The 21,468-nt window shown below is 45.0% G+C and overlaps 1 protein-coding gene across 2 annotated transcripts; it reads right to left on the reverse strand.

The window, feature by feature from the left end:
* Window positions 1-20: 20 nt before the first annotated feature.
* On the reverse strand, window positions 21-16,618 carry ACAT1 (acetyl-CoA acetyltransferase 1). 2 transcript variants are annotated; one of them, XM_035327220.1, is made up of 12 exons: window positions 16,515-16,618; window positions 14,719-14,766; window positions 11,293-11,410; window positions 10,369-10,464; window positions 8,749-8,849; window positions 6,245-6,388; window positions 4,252-4,402; window positions 3,596-3,691; window positions 2,835-2,948; window positions 2,380-2,444; window positions 1,686-1,843; window positions 21-383 (listed from the first exon to the last, which is right to left on the reverse strand). In XM_035327220.1, exons 1-12 carry the CDS (start codon window positions 16,569-16,571, stop codon window positions 263-265), a joined length of 1,269 nt encoding a protein of 422 aa, XP_035183111.1. In that variant the 5' UTR covers window positions 16,572-16,618; the 3' UTR covers window positions 21-262. The 2 variants fall into 2 exon arrangements, with proteins under 2 accessions (XP_035183111.1, XP_035183100.1); XM_035327209.1 differs by lacking the exon at window positions 16,515-16,618 and adding an exon at window positions 16,076-16,185.
* Window positions 16,619-21,468: the final 4,850 nt, after the last annotated feature.

Below are 21,468 nucleotides of genomic sequence, written 5' to 3' on the forward strand. Positions count from 1 at the left end.
AATAAGTGACAGGAGCACAGTTGACATAGACATTCTTTATTGTCAGGTCTTGATCCATCATCATGATTTTTTTTTACTTGTACTGTATAAAAACTTGCATTGAGTCAAAGTTACAAAAGCCCCGCTGTCTGTATCAGTGACGTTTTAGAAACTTTAGAACAGCCATTAAGGAATCCATCCACTCAGAGATGAGATGTAACAGGTGTTGCTCATCACTCACATCGGAGTGGTTAAGGCTTTGTTTTCCAGCAGCTGCTTGGGCCTACAGCTTCTCAATCAGTATCGCAGAAGCGCCTCCTCCACCATTGCAAATTCCCGCAAGCCCATACTGTCCTTGTTTCAAGGCGTGGGCCATGTGAACAACAATTCTTGCTCCAGACATTCTGATTAAAAGAAAGAATATGCACACCTTAGTCTGAAGGAAATTTGACTCACACAAGATCAGTGGCAGAATATATAGTACTGACTCGCTGGAAAGAAATAAAACCAAGAACATAAAACCAACAAAAAGAACAATCAAACCTAAATCTAGAAGCAGTGTGGGCTATTTTTCTTTAACTACGGTATTAATGAACAGAAAGATTTCTATATGTGCACAAACAGAACCTCCACATTTCTTCTGAAAAAGGAAGTCACCTCGAGGTGTTCTGTATATTACAAAGCATCTCTGCAAGTCTCAAAGATCTTTCAAAGAAAGTAAAAAGTCTCTGCCACACACAAAAAAAGATTCATTTCAGTTTCTTTGGTTACAACTCACTATAATGTAACACAGTACACTCATGCCAAGTTAAGACATTTAAATGCTGTCATCAGACTGAAGACGTTTTGTTTTAAGACAAAAAATCCTATTCCATTATCAAAGGAAGCTGCTGTTCCACAGGAGGCGTCAGCATATCTTGACGGATTATGCTGGCAAAGATCTAGTGAAGGCAAACTTCTGAACCACAAAGTACTCCTACTGCTTCCAGCTGTACAGCGTGGTTCCTTCTCACCTACGTGCAGCGAGTAGATCTGAAATGGATTTGTCCTCATAGACCTGGAGCTTGCAGCCTCACCACCCTTAAGGAGGACTAACGCGATATACTTGAGTCATGAGGAAATAGCTGCTGGAGAACGCAGCAGGGAATTCAGCCAGGTGAAGGAGCTTCAGAGCACACCAAAGCCCCACGGACATGCCCCAGACTATCCTCATCTGCTGCATTAGGTGATGGAAAACGTTTGGATTCCCTACAGGGAATACTCTGACAGGACTAGGCATTTCACTTTGCTGATGTAAGGAAATTCAAGTGCCTGTACCATACCCTTTTGCTATTTTCATAAGTTTATCTGTACATTTTACTAGCTTAACTGGTTGATTAATTATTACTGTTTATTTTCTCATGTTAGCGGTGACTTCTTTTAAAGCTTCATAAACCTGTATAGCTGTGCTAACAAGCAAGCTTTCTATAAACGGTGGTAACTACTTGTGAAGACAAAACTGGGATCATGCTCTTTCAAAGTACCCCGGCATTTAACACCTGAATTAATGCAAGTACACATGTACTTGCTGTTGAATTTCTTAACACTCTCCCTACTTGCATTAAGTTTGAGAATAAGATCAAGTATGTTAGCAGCACGTAGAAGGCAATGCCTCCATGAAGAATAAAAAACAATGCAGAACAAAACCCGATGCTTATTTTACATACCCTATTGGATGCCCAAGAGAGACAGCACCTCCATTAATGTTTACTTTTTGTGGATCAATGCCCAGCATTTTAATATTGGCCAGCACCACAACACTGAAGGCTTCATTGATTTCCCACATTGCAATGTCTTCTTTTTTCAGGCCCGTCTCACTTAGAATCTAGAAATAGTCATCAAAGTAATTATTGCTGTGAAAAAAACAGGAAGCCAGAACTCATTAGAGTTCGTATCTGTTTTCAGATAGAAAAAGCAGAACTGAGGTACTGGAGCACAAGTTTAGTTTTTGCAAAGGAAGAAATGGAGAGCATCCTGTGACAGGAACACATTTTCCTCACATTTATACAAAGACCACTGCTACACGAAGTACACTCAAAGGCAGTACTGCCATATAGCTGCCATTAGTTTCATTCTGATCTATACGTGTATAACCATATTTTTTTTTTGCCTTTTAGCCACACCAGCTGCTTAATTGCAGAAGTGTAAACAAGGCCAGTAAAAAACAACATTTTCCAATAAAAATACAAAGTTTGTTACGTACATCCTAGCCCTGATCCTCTGAAAAACACCTATATTTTGTATTTATGAAGGAATCACAATTTCAGTGGTAATTACAGGAAGATAAACCAAGGTTTCAACCAATGATCCAGCACTGAGGAATTTTGCTGTCTTTCAGAAAACAAGCGGTTTTATTCCTACCTTGGGAACAGCATATGCAGGTGCAATAGGAAAGTCAATAGGATCGACAGCAGCATCTGCAAAAGCTGTACAAAAAAAAAAAAAAGTTAAAAAAAGCTGTTTATACACATTTTTACCATATACAATTTTCATTTGTGCAAACAGCAAACCCAGCCAAGACAGAATTCTGAATATGATGGTCCCTGAAAATGGATACACCTAAAGTTTAGTGCCTCAATGAGTCTCTTATTAACATTTTCAGATGTTTGATGTTATTCCACATAGAAAATTGTTTATGATTAAAAGCTTGCTGATACGACATTTAAGATTTCAAGGACTGTATTGAGATGATGCAGCCGTGTGCCTAAGGCCTCACCTTTTCTGTCCTGTGAAGGCTAACAGGATTCTCAGTCAGAGTATAAATATGCTAGAAGAATATTTTCCAGTATTGCACTCAAAGATAAGAAAAATCTTACCAACTATCCGTGCCAGAGGTTTAACTTTCAGTCTCTTGGCTGCCTCTGTAGTCATCAGAACCAAAGCAGCTGCTCCGTCATTCAGAGTACTGGCGTTAGCAGCTGTAACTGTTCCTGGAAAAGGTAACGCGTTGTTTAAACACGGGGGAAAATGACACAGCCCAGGTACATCGACCAGGCCCTTGGTAACAGCTACTGCACTGAGCTAACTACCAATATTCTGTCAGTTTTGTTTTGTTTTTCTTTCAGATGAGTTTGATCGAACACGTATAGTCATGTATTCATAAGCTTTATCTAAAGGGCCGTTCACATCATGCCTTCCACGCCAGCAGCATTGCCAGCGTTAACGCAGAATTCCAGCTCAAACGCGGCTGTGAGGGAACACCGACTTCAGCCAGAAAGATTCATCACCTACAGACCTGGGAGGTAACAGGTAACCGTGTAAAGGCACGCCAGCTCTCAAAGAACCAAGAGGGTTATACTTGCTAGTGACCAAGGTAATCCATTTCGATCTTTAATGTGAATGCACAGAACAGGTTTTCACTGCTCTACAGGCTCTTGGACCATCTCTTTTCACTCAAGCCAGATTATACTGTTGTGAAAACAAGGCTTGGATTTCTTCTTAGGATTATTTCCCTCGCAGACATTTAAAAGTTAATGGTTCACTGTCAGGCAGTCAAGCTCATGAGCAGTACTCTTCACTCTAATAAAGAATCTGTGTACCTGGTAAACAATTAAGCAGTTGATTTAACAATATTTACCATTTTCTTTTTGGAAAACAGCTTTCAGCTTTGAAACTTTACTAAAATCCACACGTTTATATTCTTCATCTTCTGCCACTTCTGTGTCTGGCTTTCCTGAAATTCAGATTTGGTTGAGATTTTTGTTGTACAGTCAATTTTAACACATTCTTCAATTAAATGTTGCCCTGCTTGAACAATTCATTTTAGTTGAAAATGAAACTAATTTATGCATGTCAAAAGTGTGTTTATGGAAATTAAAAAAAATATTCCTTAATGCCATTCACTCACAGCAAATCCATTTATACTCCTTGATGGGTGAATGAAAAGGACAAAACATATTTTTAAGGTAAGTTACAGGAAAATTAAAACACATCATCAAGCTCCTCTAGTTAAATTCAATACACAGTCATCCAACATATAACAAAAATATGGTATGTACCATTAGAGAAAAAAATAAAAACAGATTTCAGGTGATTAACTGCTGGTCACCAGACAGTCTGCATGGTTGAAAATTCTTTGCTATTCTGAAGTAATAAATACAGCTAGACATACACATGTAGGGGTTTCTTTGTTCCTTAGACCTGCATATTTAAGCAGCATCATTTGTACTAAATAAAAATGTTACAGCTTGCAATGAGAAACACAATTAATTTTATCACACCTTTCCATAATACCTTTTTTAGAAACAGTGACAGGAACTATTTCATTTTTGAGTATTCCCGAATCCCAGGCTGTTTTGCTCCTAGTGTAAGAGCCTATGGCGTAAGTGTCTTGTTCCTCTCGTGAAATGGTGAACTTTTTCGCCGTATTCTCAGCACAGTTGCCCTTGGAGAAAATCAGACAGGTTACGTTTGGTATTTCTGGAGAGGTGAACTAGAAACGTATGTGAAAAAAACAGATTTTCAGAATTTAATGTGGCTAGTATTTGGTGTTCATTTCTACTTTGCACAATCATGATCAACCAGAAGCTTCTGCCTTTGAAGTAGGAACTTCAGATTTAGCACCTGTTCTCTGGATCCAGATTATCCAGCTGGGAAGGAACATTCCTTACAAAGCTTTTGAGTAAATTAAAAAACTGCATGCAAAGCAAGTTTTAAAGTGCTTAGGCTGACTTTTTCAGAGACTGAAGAACGCTGCTCAGCCACAGAGCAGAGTGTTTGCATCATCTTCCTAGCGTTTCCATGCCATTGCTAGCTGGTCTCTTCCAAAGGTTACAGGAACAGGTCAACACACAGGACTCACTTAGCCTTTGGGATGTGATATCCTAAAGACTGTACAATACCTGCCTTTACACTTTTTGTCTAGTAACCAGAATGAAACAAACAAATCATATATAGATTAATCCATCAAAATTGTAATTGTAATTTGTTACCTGTCCCAATACCTGGCAACAAAATTTTAAAAATTAAAATTAAAAAGGATACTCATTCAGTCAACCTGAAAGACTTATTCGGAATCAGATTTTGTTCCACTCCTTATTTCTGTAGAAAACCCAGGGAATCACCACAAAACCCTTTAGTACTGTTCCCCTAGCTCCTCAAACAAGCTGAACTTGCTTGTTCTACAGTTTACACACACAAAGTGTTCACAGCACCGCCAACTTGGTTTATTGCCAGAACACAGACACGAGTGAGTTCCTAAAGCCATCGGATGGTTCTTCCTGTATATTCTCTTGCAGACTGTTAAGATTCTCCAAGCAACCCACAGCTGCTACAATAAAGACAAACGTTTCTGAAATAGCATCCTAATCTATTAATACTCTGTGTTATTACAACAGGCTCCCAGAGGTTTCCCCCTGCCTGCCAGGAACTAGCAAAGCCAGTATTTGCATTCCTATAAAAAATTCTCATGGTCAAAAATCATTTTAGCTGAAATTCATGAATGGTTTTCAACCAATAGCCTAAGCAGTGTGCACGGTACTGCAAAGCGAATAAAGCAAGAGCAGTGAGATCTGTACCAAGTACACAGAACAGCTAAACACAATGTTTTCAGGGATAGTAGCAAGAACACTAACTCGTCAGTAAATAACACCCTACAACTATGAATTATTATAGGCAAAGGTCAGAAGTGTTGGTACACTGAAAATAGTTACTGTCCTTTCAAGATGTTCTTTCCTGATGCTTGCTCTTCACTATCTTCACTTCAGATTTTTTCCACGCCCATCCCAAGTTTGCAGCTATTTGTCCAATGTAAGTTATCATGCTGATGAGCCAAGTGCATCAGCTGACTCCAACCTTCTAACAGAAGATAGGAGGTACGCACATTGGGGGAGGGAAGACAAACATGAGAGCCCACCAAGCCATAAAAATGGTTATCCCCAAAGGCATCAAGTAACTTAACTGCTCTCTCCTACACCGAGAGCAAAAGCAATCTGTCAGTGGCAGAAATTGTGGGGTGGTTGGTTTCATTTTTTTAATCCCTGTTCTAAGCTATTCAGGCTTCAATGAGAGACAAATAAACATTAACACAATTTTCTACTCTGTTTTGACCTTCTGTGTAGTCTCTCCATCACAGTCACTACAGGAAGCCTGGAAAAGGAAAACATTTTCCTCCCTCAATGTTCCTCATTTCTAGGTTTGCTAGATGAAGCAGCTTAATAATAAGCAACGCCTTCAAAGCAGCATGAGGTGTATGGCAGGTAATTCAGAATTCTGCAGGAATATTTACCATATGGATATGGTTATAGACATCTGTGAGTCCATCTTTTACTATCAGATCTTCCAGTTTTACTCCTCCGTACGGTGTTGCTCCTCTGCTCATTGTATAGGGAACATTAGACATGCTCTCCATTCCACCAGCAACCATGACGTCCTGCTCAAACAAAACACGTTCAAATTATTAATACAGTGTGTTCTACACGACTTCTGGGAACAGATACTAAGAAAAGCTTAAGAGTGGACACTTCATATTTCTGAGGAGTCTTAGAGAAAAAGGAAAAAAATCTTTACACATTTGAAAAGCAAACAGCAGGGACAACAGCTGAAGAGAGCTAATCCGTGCTGACAGCGCAACTGGACTTTTACCTGGAATGTAATTTTGGAAAGCTGCAAGAGCCACGCTGGTCTCTTGCACTTTTACTCCAAAAGCTTCCAAGATCAGATTGTAAGTTTTACTTTAAACAGTTTCTTTCTCCTCTAAATTTCTCATTTTTGCTCTTCGTTAGCAGCTCCCTATGGAACAAGCAGCAGGCAGAATCTAAGAGACCGATCAAGAGACACAAGTTTAGAAGTACCTGCAGTTTTACATAATTTTGTTAACACCTCGCTATGTAAAGAGAGATGACTTAAGGTTTTTTTCATTGGAAAATGCCAGCAAAAAAAAAGTGACTTTAATAAAGAAAGATCACTGAACTTGAATTAAGCTGAATTATTTGGAGCATTTATAAATTAGTTTACTTTCCAAGCTGAGACAGAACAAACACAAACAGCTATGAGAGCCATACACATATCTGCCGTTCAGGGTGTGAAGAACAGACTCAGCTGTGATTTTTGAGATAATTGCAAGAAAAATGCAAAAAAAAAAACAAACAACATAGCATTAGTTTTTGAGAGTTCAGTGTTGCTGTTACTGTAACTAGAAAAGGTATTTTACATGAGTTATAATTAGGTCTTGCAACTGAGCCTTAGAAAAATAATGGTTTGGCCCAGAACAGATTGCAAACTCGATGCAGGAACAGCGGCATGGAGTAACAAAGAAAACAAAGGAGGCTGGAGACAAACTGGAAAGGCAGGTAAATCGGAAAGGCAGCTGAGGTGCGGGAGCAGTAATAGACCAGAGGAACAGGAGTCGCGTGCATTTCAGCTCCATCACGTGGAAGACTTGGAGTTAACGCAGTTGTTTGTACGATACTAAATGCGTGCTGACTCAAGCCTCTGGGATCTATCCCTGATCCACACCACAGACACCTCGCAGTCTGCAGCCAGGAAAAACAAACAACCCCCAGAAAAAGGCATTATTTATAGCTGACAGCCACTAACTGGGCAGCGGGTCTGCTTTTGCTCAGACTGGCAGCAGAGCAGGTGTGACTAGCTCAGCTCAAAGTCCAGTTCCCTTCAGAGTGCGTGGTCAGCATCTGTCAAACAAATCACATCCGTGACCACTCCAATGAACTCGCTGGATGCACGTTACTAAACCCAAATGTGGCTGTTTCCACAGCTGGACCTGATTCAAAGTTCAGTGGGAAGACTTCCACCAAGTTCAGCAGGCACTGGGTGAAGTGCCGCTCTCTGCGCAGCAAGGCCAAAGCAGGATGTAGCTGCCCAACTTAAAAAATAATGCTATTTTCGTGCTGGGGACAATGTACATATAGCTAAGCGTATTTCTCACTTATGAGCCATTTGTTTTGTAAGCCAAAAATATATATGGAGCTGACAGTATCTGCACTTCAGAGAAAGGATGTTGCCAGATGCTTTAGGTATGGAATTAAAAGCAAAACCGAAATGTTTTTAATTCACATTCACACTTCTGTATTATTCTTTGCTGCCTAGCATTTAGCAGCTTGGTGAAAATGGTGTATTTATTGTCTCATCCTTCCATTCAAGGGTAGATTTTTCCTATTCATACAGAGAATCTTAAGAGTACAGTTGGCAGAGATGAGTAACTCCCCTCCAACAAGCTCTTAAACGAAAATGCTCTTCTGCAACAGTAGCTTCAGCTCCTTTGAAAGCAATAAAAAGCCTGAAACATCTTTAATGTACTTTGAAACAACACTGTTTTAATATGTACATTTAATTCATTTATGTGGTAAATGGATCTGAAAGGTAAGATGAAATCTGTTTCAACAAAATCTAAATTTAGGGGAAAAAAAATCTTGAATTTTCAAATCAGAAAGCTTGAAACTCCCTAATTCTTTTTTTTTTTTTTTTTTGGGCGGGGGTACAATAGGGAGAGGATGTAAATAACCATAAACCAAAATCTACCCTACTTGCTCAGCTCTAAAAATAAATCTGACAGTTCCCTAACTACAATACTTTTTTTCCCCTGTTTTAAACCAAAACATATTTGAGCAACTATAAAACTCAGGTTGCATGACCTAAACAAAACCTTGCAAATTAGCTTCATTATTGCAAGTCAAAACACAGTCCCAAATCAAGGGCCCCAGCCATCAGCAGGACAGGATCTACAACATTAACCGTGGTTTTTTCCATAAAACAGCACTAAAATGCACATACCTGACTCCCACACATCAGGCTTTGTGCTGCCATCATGATCGATTTCATTCCTGAAGCACAGACCTTATTGACAGTTGTAGTAGGAGTGCAGATGGGCAGACCTAAGTCAAGTAAGTTACACAAACTATTATTTAAGGGTAGACTACCACTGTGTTGGTGTTTCAACAAGATTTCATTAGCTAGCTAACATTGTTTGGCCTGCCAGGACAATTTATCCACCTTCACCCTCTAATTACTGTCCTTCTCGGGCTTCTCCCCTTCAGGCAACAGACTCAGGTGTTAAGAGAGGAAGCCAGTGAGGATTCGGACAGCAGGAGATCAGAGAACAGACTCCAGCACTATTCCTCCTCCTCACAGCCAAACCCGACTCTAAGAAGCACACAAGACTGAAAAGCCATAAACAAGCTGTTGCCAGTTGCTCAGTGCTACTGGACATTATCCCAGCGGTACAGGAAGTCTAAACCTATGCAGTACAAAGACGACCAAAGTTACTAGGTGTCACTGACACAATTGCTGAGTTGTTATTACTGCTATTGAGTGAGTGTTCAGGACAATAGCCACGCATTCTCTTTTGTGCAGCTTGGCTTAAAAACACTGCATCACTGCCTCTGCCCTACAGCCCCACTACCAGCACGTCACCTCCATGCCAGCAATGAGATGGGGAAAATAGCCAGCAGAGAGAAAAGAGTCATATCCATCCATTTGCCCCAGACAGCAGCTGTTCCTTCTTTTTCAAAGTACAGGGACAGAGCCAAGGAAGTACCCAATTCTTCCTGGACCCATAGTTTTTAGAACCATAGTAAGGTATGGAAAGCCAGCCCTACAGCAAAAGGGAGAAGAAATTTGTGCTGTAGTCCACATCACAGGGCAAATCCTGTCAGTCACAACTCCAGGCTCCTCAAGAAGAGGAGTGTAAGGACATACCCGTATCTGCAGTTCATGGAAACTCACCGATGGTTTTAACCTTTACGGGGTCAGGAAAATGATATCCAAATATTTGCATATACATCCTGATATGTTATATATATCCGGGTATTTCGAAATTAGGAAAATGATTTGGATATCAGGAAGAGGTTCTTCACCAAGAGGGTTGTTGCACACTGGAACAGGCTCCCCAGGGAAGCAGTCACAGCACCAAGCCTGTCAGAGTTTAAGTGCTTGGACTGTGCACTTAGTCACATGGTCTGAATTTCTGGGTAGACCTGTGTGGTGCCAGGAGTTGGACTCGATGATCCTCGTGGGTCCCTTCCAAATCGGGATATTCTATGATTCTATGATTAATGATACTCTGAAGAAATCATGTCTCATCAAAGAGTCAACAAGCAGCAACTATCATTAGCATAAAGTGCTCTTGAAGTTTTCAGCTTCTCCAGGTTCTGCAACAAGTGCAGCAGTAACGTCCTTTGTGTGTGTGAAAACTGATTCCTGAGCACTGACACTTTAGGCTCACTTACAACATGGAGCCTTTACCCCCAAGGGAAGAGCAGGCACGCAGCCTGTCTCACTGAAGGGCTGGGCAGCCACCCTGCCTTAGCTCACAGCTCCAACACCTCCAGTTCCTTAGCAGCTCTCTGCAGAAAAGTAAGACCACCTTTAACCCAGCGTCAGGACAACGCTCACCTGCGCCCAGGACTGCTTGTCTTGCCGGAGCTTGTCCTTGTCCAGCCTGCAAGACATTCCCCATGTACACTTCTTTAACTTCTTCCACGGGGATACCTATAAAACAAAACTCTTGATTTGAGATTCTTCTCACAAAAGCTGTAAGTCCCTTTTATAAGCCTTCCCATTAAAGTTTCCCATAGTAAAGGGACAAAGCATGCCGCGTCCAACCTGTGTGCTGAAAGCATTCCAGGTCTGGTGCCTTCCAGATTTGTATCCCCATATTCATGGGACATGAGGAACTGGGGATCCCAGATCCACAAAGCTTTCTACCTAGCAGAATTATGTCCAAAGAAACAGGTTTGTTGGTTTAACGCCTGCGAGCCAAACTAACAGCCAGCTGCCACCAGACAGAAGGGGCCTGCTCTCCCAACTGCTTCTCTTGCAACAGCCCTGGTGTAAAGTTCTTGTAACATGCTGCTCCAAGAAGCCAAATCTGTAGAAAATTAACCCTCCTTGCCTCAAAAGTGACTTTTTGCCTGATTTAAGTCTATGAATAGGCTCACAGGGGTGTGAGACAATTGTAAGTGCCCATGTAAAAAAATGGAGAGGACAAGGAAGGAGACCTGGTTTCAGCAACAAGTAGCTTAGGGGTGTCATAAAACTACAGCCAATTAGCTTGTTCAGTGGGATTTGGATTAGCACAGATATTCCTAAATCATATTCTGCTCTTAGAAGCAGCAATTAATTCAGACTGGAACAGGTTTATTTAAATACCATTTGTGGATAAAGACATAGAAGTGCTAGAAGCAAAAACAAAAGAAAACAAAACACCAGGGCCATCTGTTTAACAAGCAAGTTAAAACCAAAAGACACAGATGATAACATTCAGAGCTGTTTGATGTTGTCTCATGAAAATATATATACATATATATTTATATTTACCAGCTCTGTCAATTGCTCCTTTAATTGCAATGGAACCCAGTTTGGTGGCTGGCAATGACGAGAGAGATCCTTGGAAAGAGCCAATTGGTGTCCTTGCAGCACTCGCTATCACCACTTCCTAAGAGGAGAAGCACGGAGTAAACGTCACAGCATCGTTACACGTGTACACAGACACCGATGTTTTAAGTTTGTCCACTTTATTCGTGTCCCAGCTTCCCTTTTATCCTGCAAGTAGCTCAGAGCACCAAAATTATCTTTATGAACGCACACAGCACAAGAAATGAACAAATACACGAGGAATCTTGGGGATCTGGGCACACCTGCAGGGATCTCGGTGGGAGGACAGAGATGGGGCAGCGTGGCTCTGATGGCTGGGGTGCTGCAGCGAGGGACACAGGCTCTTTAGGGAGGACAGGCTGGGAAGCTCAGGTCTGGGGTTGTCCTTCATGAGAGGACAGCTGGAATGCACTGAGCTCTGCCCTGGCGATACCTGAAAGAGTCCCAGGCCCCTGGAGGGAAGAGAGGCCCAAGAGAGGGGCCCAATATTCGAGGATCCCCTCCTCCCAGCTCAGCAGCGATGCATCCCAACACAGAGGAAGTGGGGCAAAACCACCAGGAGGTCTCAATGGATGAACAAGGAGCTCCTGGGCAAACTCAAACAGAAATAGGAGGCCTACAGAGAGTGGAAGCCCTTGTTTCCACAGACAGCCTGGGAGGGATACAGAGACACTGTAAGAGCAGCCAGGGATCAGGGCAGGAAAGCTAAATCCCAGGTGGAAACGAATCTGGCCACGGACATCAAAGACAAGAAGGGCTTCTGAGTACATCGGTGACAAAAGGAAGACTAGGGAATGGGACAGGGGTCCTGGTGATAAAAACAGAAAAGGCTGAGGTACTGAGTGCCTCCTTCACCTCAGACTCTGCTAGCAGGAGCAGCCGTCAGGAATCCCAGGCTGCAAGGCTGGAGCAAGGAAGATGCATCTCTGGTGGAACAGAATCAGGTGAGGGAACACCTGAGCAAACTGGACATGTGTGGGTGCACAGGACCTGGTGGGACACACCCGTGAGTGCTGAGGGAGCTGGCAGATGTCACTGTAAGGCCACTCAAGCTTTGGGTTGTCACAACTGGGAGAGGTGCCCAAGGACAGCAGGAAAGCGACACTCCCATCTTCAAGGAGCCCCCAGGAGCTACAGGCCAGTAGCTTCAGCTTGACACCTGGGAAGCAGCTCACGGAGCAGCTAACCCCGGAAACCATTTCCAGGCACAATGACAAAAATTATCAGAAGAGCCAGCACAGATTCCTTAAGTGGGAGTCATCCTTAGCCAACCCAATGAACCTTTACGATGAAGTGCCCAGCCTGATGGATGAGGGGAGCAGGGGGTATTGTCTACCTGAACTACAGGGAGCCCTTGGACACCATCCCCCATAAGATCCTTATAGATAAATGGGGGGCATACGGGCTGAACAGCAAGGTGGCTCAAAAACAGGCAGAACAGCCAGGCCCAGAAAGCTGTGACCAGCAGCACAAAGTCTTGCTGGAGGCCAGTAACTAGTGCAGAACCCCAGGGGTCAGTGCTGAGTGCGATCCTGTTTACTAACAAACTGGATGATGGGGCAGAGCACACCCTCAGCACGTCTGCAGATGGCACAAAGCTGGGGGTGGCCAATACAGCAGAGGGCCACGTGCCATCCACAGGGACCCCAACAGCTGGAGAAATGGGCTGACAGGACCTCATGGAATTCAGCAAGGAGAAGTGCAGAGTCCTTCACCTGGAGAGGAACAAGCCCAGGCACCAGGACATGCTGGGGGCCACTCAGCTGGAAAGCAGCTCTGCAGTAAAGGGCCTGGGGGTCCTGCTGGACACCAGCTTGAATTTGAGGCAATAATGTGCCCTCGCTGCTAAGAAGGCTGAGGACAACCTGGGCTGCATTAGCTCAAGTGCCACCAGCAGGTCAAGGGAGGTGATCCTTCCCTTCTCCTCAGTACTGCTGGGGCCACACCTGGAGTGCTGGGTCCAGTTCTGGGCTCCCCAGGACCAGAGGGACCTGGGCACACTGGAGAGAGCCCAAGGCAGGGCCACCAGGATGATGAAGGCACTGGAGCATCTCTGCTGTGAGCAGAGGCTGGGAGAGCTGGGGCTGCTCAGCCTGCAGAAGAGGAGGCTCAGGGGGATCTCATCCGTGTCCCGAAATCCCTGAAGGGAGGGTGCAGAGAGGATGGAGCCAGGCTCTGGTCAGTGGTGCCCAGTGCAAGGACAGGAGGCTCCCTCTGAGTTAGGCCTTCTGTGCTGGGTGGGTTGCCCAGAGAGGCTGTGGAGTCTCTCTCCTTGGAGGTCCTCAGAAGTCACCTGGAAACTGTCCTGGGAAACATGCTCTAGGTGACCCTGCTTAAGCAACCTCCATTTGGTCAACTCCTCAAACCCACTGCACTCACAAAGGTGTCTTACCAAATGCCAGGGAGTTTAACAGTAGTGTACTGACAGGGTCTGTACACCACAGACAGCATTGTCATAAACTGGATCTTCCCTCCCCTGATTCCAGCCGCTACAGTTACATGAACATTAACTCCACATTTAGTGAAGCAATACCATGGGCCTTGGAAGAGTAAGAATCCTACCAGGCTTTGCTAAAACTCCATCAGATTAAAGATCTGCTTATGTGTAAACAGTGGTTAAAGACACGGTACAACATTCAACTCTATACTTAGTAGTCTCTTGAAACAGATTTATTTTATTTTGCCTCTTGGCTTTAATGTTACATCAGCGTGACTACGTGCTAGCCCTGTCAGAGCAGCACGATGACCTGGCACCACAAAGATGCATGTTTCTGATCTTTGGTTACCCTGGACAGCTACTGATAAGAATCAGCAAAAACTCCAACTGTACTGGTTTAAATAGAAGTCTGACCAAACTTCACAGGGTCTCACCTTGACTTCTTTATTTAGGGACAAGCAAAGAAACAAAACACTAGAAAATATTTAAGCCAGAAAAAAGGACAAGTTATATTTGGTCTGTTTCTGTATCTCCTTCTTTGGAGCCATGATTGACTTAAGTGATAATAATGTTAATCGTTAACGTATTAATCACTCGCATTACAAGAGCACATGAGGCAGAATAGCATACAAATTATTTCAAAGAGCATCATCTGTATTGGCATCAACTCTATTCTCCAATAAATGGTAGAAAGCTGCATTAAATTTAAGTTACCTGATGCAATTCTAACCAGTTCTGTTCCACACTAACAGTCAGCAAAGCAGAAAAAAAATGGGAAATCTGACCTTTATTCCAATTTTTGCAGTAACGTGACTTGGGCAAGAGACACATTGTCAACAATGCAGGTTTTTTCTGATAACCTTCTGAACTTCAGAGGTTAAGAAGCAAATTTAACAGTGATTTATTGCACTCAGATGGTACTTTATACTTACATTTAAAGTACGCTGTGATGCATAGCCACGGCTTGTGTACTTCAAAGCCTGAAAAATAAAGTCCTCAGAATTCCGCATCAACAAAGCAACGTATCAACATTTCAGTAACGTACCAGTTACAAAAAAATATTTTTCTGCAAAAAATAGTCTAAGCAGCACAGACTACTAAAATACAAAAATCATAAAATGCTTTTTTTAATACGTAGTCTACTACAAAGTCTCACCATAACATCTGTGAGAAAAATATCTCCTGAAAAAAATAATCAGATACTCTTTTAAAAACAAAAAGCATTTTATTTTTGCTAAATCTGTTATAGAATCATTAAGGTTGGAAAAGACCTCCAAGATCATCTGGTTCAACCATCCCCCTACCACCAATATCACCCACTAAACCAGGTCCCTAAGCACCACATCCAACCTTTCCTTGAACACCCCCAGGGATGGTGACTCCACCACCTCCCTGGGCAACCCCTTCCAATGCCTGACTACGTACACTCACAAGTGGTCCGACAACCAGGGAGATACCTATCTTGAGAAGCATTCAATAGCCTGTCTGCTTCGCTGGACTTGGGTTCATTCATTGCTTTCATTAAATTCTCTGTTTTTTAAATGATGGCAGTTTACACCTACAGCATCGTTTCATTGGCATTTCATGTGCAGAAGTGGGAATAACAAGTTCAGAATGATACAAGAGATGCCAATGAAACCAAGAAAAAGACAAAAACCGCACCTGAACAGACTAATCCACTGGCAATGAGCTCCACGTAAGCAGCAGTGCAATAGGCAGAGATACACCTGCAGGCGTTGCTGCAAACGTTAGGAGTTATCTTCCAACAGAAACCAGCAGCTTAAAACACAAAGAGTTCGAGCCATTTCCTCAGAACACGTTCCAGCACACTGAAGACATTCTGACCGCGGAATGAGAGCTGAATGATTACTAATTAAAAGGAAAAACCACCTCTGGACACCACAAAGGCACCAACCATCTTACAGCTGAAAACAACGCCTCCTGGTACTGCACTGACAGCTGAAAGCGCAGCCTGTTTCTCTCGCCATCTGACAAACTTCAACAAACAAAAGACATTTTTTCGATTGTTTTTACATTATTTTTCACCCTCACAGCTCAGGTCGGGCTTTCCAACACAGAGTTTTGAACGAAATTTCTCTCAAAGTGACCTGTAGCTGCACGGGGCCCTGGCAAGGGCTGTAAAGGCTTCGTTAGCACCAAACCCCCCACAGCACCAAAGCCACCCGTGCTGACCAGCTCTCTCCTGGATTACCCCCCGACTAGATCGCTGTCTGTTCTTACACGACCTCTCCTGCTTTGCCCCCACACGGGATCTCCGTGCGTGCTTACCAGATCATGCCCGGCTCTCGCCTTTGCGGCACACTGGAAAGAAAGGAGACAACGCTGCAGCCGCCTCCTGCTAGCCGCGGCCATGCTTCGTGCCAACGAGAGACTTATTTAAAAAAAAAAAAAAAAGATTTTCCGGGCGGGTGGGGAGCAGCCTCCCAAATCCTCACAGCGCCCCTCCAAGCCTCCAAGCGCGGCCACACCCGGCTGTCTCCCCCTACCCCTGCCTCACCTTCTCCTTTCCTCCCTCCTCCTCCTCCCTCCTCCTCCCCCCTTCCCTCCCTCCTCTTTCTCTTTCTCCTCCTCCTCCTCCTCTTCAGACACAGCCATGACCTTGGCTCAGCCCCCGGGGCCGCACGGCGGTGCCGGGGCTGTGACAGGATGGGGCCGAGCAGCGCCTCCCCCCCCCCCCCCACGCCGCCCCCCCCGCCCCGCGCCTCACCCGCAGCAGCCCGGCCACCGCCGCGCGCCGCCGGCCCAGCCCCGCTGCGCCCGCCATCTTGCCGCCGGCCCCGTCACCTTCACGGAAAGTGCCGCCCCGCTCCCCTCCCGGCTCCCCATTGGTCTGCGCGGCGGAGGCGGGACCGAGATCGGCCCTGCTATTGGCTGGGCTCGGTGCCATGTCAGCCCTGCCCTCGCCCCGCCTCAGGGGGCTAAGGGGCCCCTTCGGTCCTCGGAGGCCTGACGGGGTCTCCTGAGAAGGAAACAGTTGTGGGCATCGTCTGTCCCTATAAGGCACTGACTTTGTGGGGACCTGGCTTTGCCCCCATAGAAATAAATCACTGAGCCATTAAGGTTGGAAAAGCCCTCCAAGATCATCTGGTCCAACCATCACCCTGCTACCAATATCACCCAGTAAACCATGTCCCTCAGCACCACGTCCAGCCTTTCCTTGAACACCCCCAGGTACAGTGACTCCACCACCCCCCTGGGCAACCCGTTAAACTCATCATCTGACCATGTCAATTTCAGAATGCTGGATTGTCATAGATTCCGCTGTTCTTTATCACCCATGACACCCTGTGCCTCCACCTCCCTCAGTAAGCCCAGGTAGCAGGATGGCACCCATGCAGCGGGACAGCTTTGCACCTTGGACATAAACCGCAGTCCTCCAAGCACTGAGGCACAGTCCCATGAGAAATCACATGCCTGTGTGGGTACCCTTGAACGTGGGCTGCTGACCTTCCCAGGAAAAGGAGCGCTGATCCTGTGACTCTTAGCAAGAGCTGTAGCAAAGAAGGCACGCAGCAGGGCGGTAGCACCTTGCCTGGTGCTTGCCTCTGCCCGGCCGGGCAGGGTGACAGAAGCTCCTGCAGCCTGAGGAAGGACACTTGCATATGATAGCTGTTAACCTATTTTTGCACACCAGGACACATAGTTTATTTACAAACCAAACTGCCTCCCCTTCCCCATTTTAATATTTATTAATTTATTCTGGAGGAACCAGGACAGGTTTCCACAAATTAGGGTTACCTCTGACTTGTCATCTAAAATAGCTATACCCTGTTGCTTATTACAGTGGCTGCAGTGCATTACAAGGCAGACACAGGGGCAATAGCCCCAGCAATTGTCTCCTGTTATTACAACAGAGAGGGAGGACACCTTCCCAAGCCCTGCTTCCAGCCAGGCAGCCTGGGGGGGGCAAGCAAAGGAGGCACAGCATCCCTTGGCCTTTCCCCTTTGCTTCTTTATACAAGCCCTGCAAATAAGGGGCTAGGTTGCTGTCTGTCTCTTCCCTAGGTGTTCCCACCTGGAATAGTGCCAGGAACTGCTCTTTCTGAGGAGCCTTTCTGTGCAGCTCATGTGCTTTAGGCCTCCTTTCCAGCCCAACAATGCTGCACCAGTAGTACGGTAACACCTCTGCCCTCTTTCCTGAGTGCAACTCTTTGCAGTGATGTTTGCAGTTCTTTCAAAGCAAGGGGGACGCTTGCCTTACACATGGGTTTTCATTCCCAGGATGATAGCTTCCCTGTCAGTGCTTACAAAATTTGGAGAACACATGCCTCACCGTGTGGCTAGTTCCAGTAAATACCAACCAGCCGCAGCTATGCTTTTCCAAGATACTACATCGCTGTCCCAATGAAAGGGTGAGGGATCCTGTAGTTTTAAGGCTTCCTGGAGCCACCTTCACTGGGAGTGGAATTTCCGCAGAAGATCCAGTGCTCCTCAGCCCCTGGGCTGCCACAGGGTTTTGCAAGACACCACCCAAACATGCTAATTCAGGAGGACTCAAATGGGTGCTACTTTCCCCAAGCTCCCATTCTCATTGTAACTGCTCTCCCAGCCTTTGCTAGTTTATTTCTGCAAAGTTTTGTGACTCCATGTAACTGAGCACAGAGACAGTGTGTTGCGATACCCCCGGGGCCCTCTGTGCTTTGTTAATCCCCAAACGATTAACGATGCTGTTACCACATCCCACTGTCTGACTTGTCTGCCTACTCCTGAGTGCAGAAGTCCCGCAGACCTCCCTCCCACCATCCACCCCCTGGTGTCTCAGATTTCCCTCCTGCTCTGCACACCCCAACGCCAGGCACATCAGCCCCAGCTGCCTCTGTGCTGCTGCATTTGCAGCTCTCACACTTCTTCTTGCCTCACAGCAAAACAGCGGCATATTCATTTCAAGCATCTTGATAACAACTGAGCACAATGCACATCTTGCTGATTTTTTTTCCCTGTTTTTTTTTTTTGAGACTATTTATCTGAGGTGAGGCATTTTGGTAACTCCATCTCATTATCCCAACTCAGCAGGGAGGTCACCCTGGCCGAATGCTGTGGCCGCGTGCCAGCTGGGCACCCAGTCTGTTCCTCGCTCTCCCTTTGCCAGAGCTCACTGGGATCCTGCCAACTGTGCCAAACGTCATGCACCGGGGCCAGCGTTCACATCACCCCAGCTGGAAAGGTGTTTGGACTCCCAGATATATTGATTAAAGCAATAGGACACAAGAGAAAGGCTCAAACTGCACCAGAGGAGGTTTATATTAGAAGCCAGGAAGGATTTCTTTATGGAAAGGGTGGTTAGGCACTGGGATGGGTCACCAGGGAGGTGGGAAGTCACCTTCCCTGGAGGAATATACAAACCGTGTTGATGTGGTGCTTAGGTACGGGGCTTAGTAGTGGACTTGGTGTTAGGTGATGGTTGGACTTGATGATCTTGAAGGTCTTTTCCTACCTAACTGATTCTAAAATGCTGTTTATTGGAGCTCACATAAGAACAAAAGACGGTAAGTAACGATAAGTAACAGTCCTGTCAGATGGTGGAAACCCTGAGGTGTGCAACATCACACACACCTCCAGTCAGAGCATGGCCTATGGTGCAGAACCCATCATGGAGAGGTTCCCCCAGGTCTTCAGAGCTCTTACAGGATTGTCAAAGAATAAAATTGTTCTAGACACAACTTCTCCAGTCAAACAAAAGGATTCTCAGGAGAACATGCTGCTTCCCTTTAAGATAACAAGAACATGAGGTGGTGTAATTGCCAGTCCAGACATGAGCTCCTACAGATTCCTTCATCACAATCAGGCATCCGAACTTTTCCTGTAGCCAAAGGTAATGTGCAGCACAGGCCAGGCCATGTGGCCAAGCCACACCTGAGGCACAGCACACCACAGGCCTATGGCTTCTCAGCTTAACTGGTACATGGACAAGCACCTCTTTGATGCACCATGGTCTTCTCCTTAGGAGGCTGCTGAAATATGACAGTCAAAACATACAAAGCATTGCATCCCTGGCCCACAGGGTAGTTTGTCAGTTTTCAGTGATATAAGTATTAGCTCTATGGACATTTGGAACACACAACACAGCACTATATTGAAATTATTTTATTGTTTTGCATTTTTAAGTCTCCAACAAGAGGACAGGTGTAAGGAAGTAACATTTATTCAAGCTAGTCTCAAGCTGCAGAAGAACTCTAGCAGATAGAGAAGCTACATAAAGAAAAAAGAAACATCTCCCCAGAGTGCACATTCCAAGAGACGAAGCTCCTACTGCAGCATCAAAAAATACAGCAGGAACTCATGTAATGCATCTAAGCCAGCATTCCCTCATGTGCATGTGTGCCCGGGGATTCAGCAGGGTGCAGTTCTCCCAGTGGTTTGGGCTGCACTTTCCCCTAGGAAGTGGGAAGGTAAATAAATGGAGAGTTTATTTACAGCAGCTGTGCCCTGATGGGATGATGGCCACACACACCAGCAGAGGAGGACGCTGCAGGGGAAGGAGGGAGAAAATCCTTTTGCCTGTGGCACGTCTCTTTCCCCAAGGCAGAAGCCATGGAGATGCCTTCAGGGAATGGTGGGCACTGACAAGGGTGCTCTGCTAGGTGCTCCCCAGCATTTTACATTTTTGGTCCTGGGAACCTCACACATCTCCCTCTTCATTGTCCTCCTCCCTCCCATTGCAGCTGTTGCTTCCTCAGATTTTTTTTAGGACAATTCACATGTCAAAGAATTCAGGAAGAGTTCAACAAAGACTGCAGCAGAATAGCATCTCTATGGCCTCTGCTTAAGGCTGAACAGGAGTCACAGCACTTTCTCTGGACTTCCCGACCATCTACCTGCTGTCCAGCAATAGTAGAGGAGTATATCCTTGCCTTTAGTATTTATGGACATCTTACACATGAATTTACCTAGCCTGTTTATAGGAGGAGCTGGGGTTGCAGGTAGTAAGTCCTGCTGTAGCATTTTAAAGCAAGCTGCTGATTTTTATCAGACACCTGGCAGCGCTGATGCTAATGGGCTCTGAAAATAGTTTTGCCTTACTCTCTGCCACTCACCTTTTGTAAACCTCAGTCACGTGCACACTTGAATTCTCCCATCCAAAGCCCTCGCTTCCCCAGTTCCATGACAATTAGCCTTCCTTGCCCCTGCTTGGTGTGGAAGCCTGTCAAAAGCTTCTGGCAACACGCGAGGCCCATGGCACCAAGTCTGGCTGCACTGACTGGTGACATGTCACGGACAGTTCTTCCACACCCCAGTGCCCCCAGAAATGATGGGGGAACAGCATCAGGGCCAGGGGACCTTACAGGCATCTAGCATACCTGCTTGGTGCAATAACTCCTACATAGTACCTACCTTGATCCAAGTTCCTCCCACTACTTACTACAAAACCTGCAGGTGTGCCAATTTCCCTTATGTCTTTAGCAGTAGAAATCAATAGATAGCAAAGCCTGAGCTGTACAGACATTAGACCATGGACTTAAAAATGGGGAAAGCATACAGAAAAAACAACAGTGCATTGCCTTCTTTACTTCTTTTACCATTGCTTCTCACCAATAGCATCTATAATATACTAATTTCACAGCTGCTATTTGTCACTTTTCAGTCTTCTAGATGACTGAAAACAACCAGTGTGCCCTCTTTCTTTGCTTGGTAGATGAGATTTGCTGTGACCATGCCCCAGA

The sequence above is a fragment of the Oxyura jamaicensis genome, chromosome 1 (assembly GCF_011077185.1).
Source record: "Oxyura jamaicensis isolate SHBP4307 breed ruddy duck chromosome 1, BPBGC_Ojam_1.0, whole genome shotgun sequence".
Lineage (NCBI taxonomy): Eukaryota > Metazoa > Chordata > Aves > Anseriformes > Anatidae > Oxyura > Oxyura jamaicensis.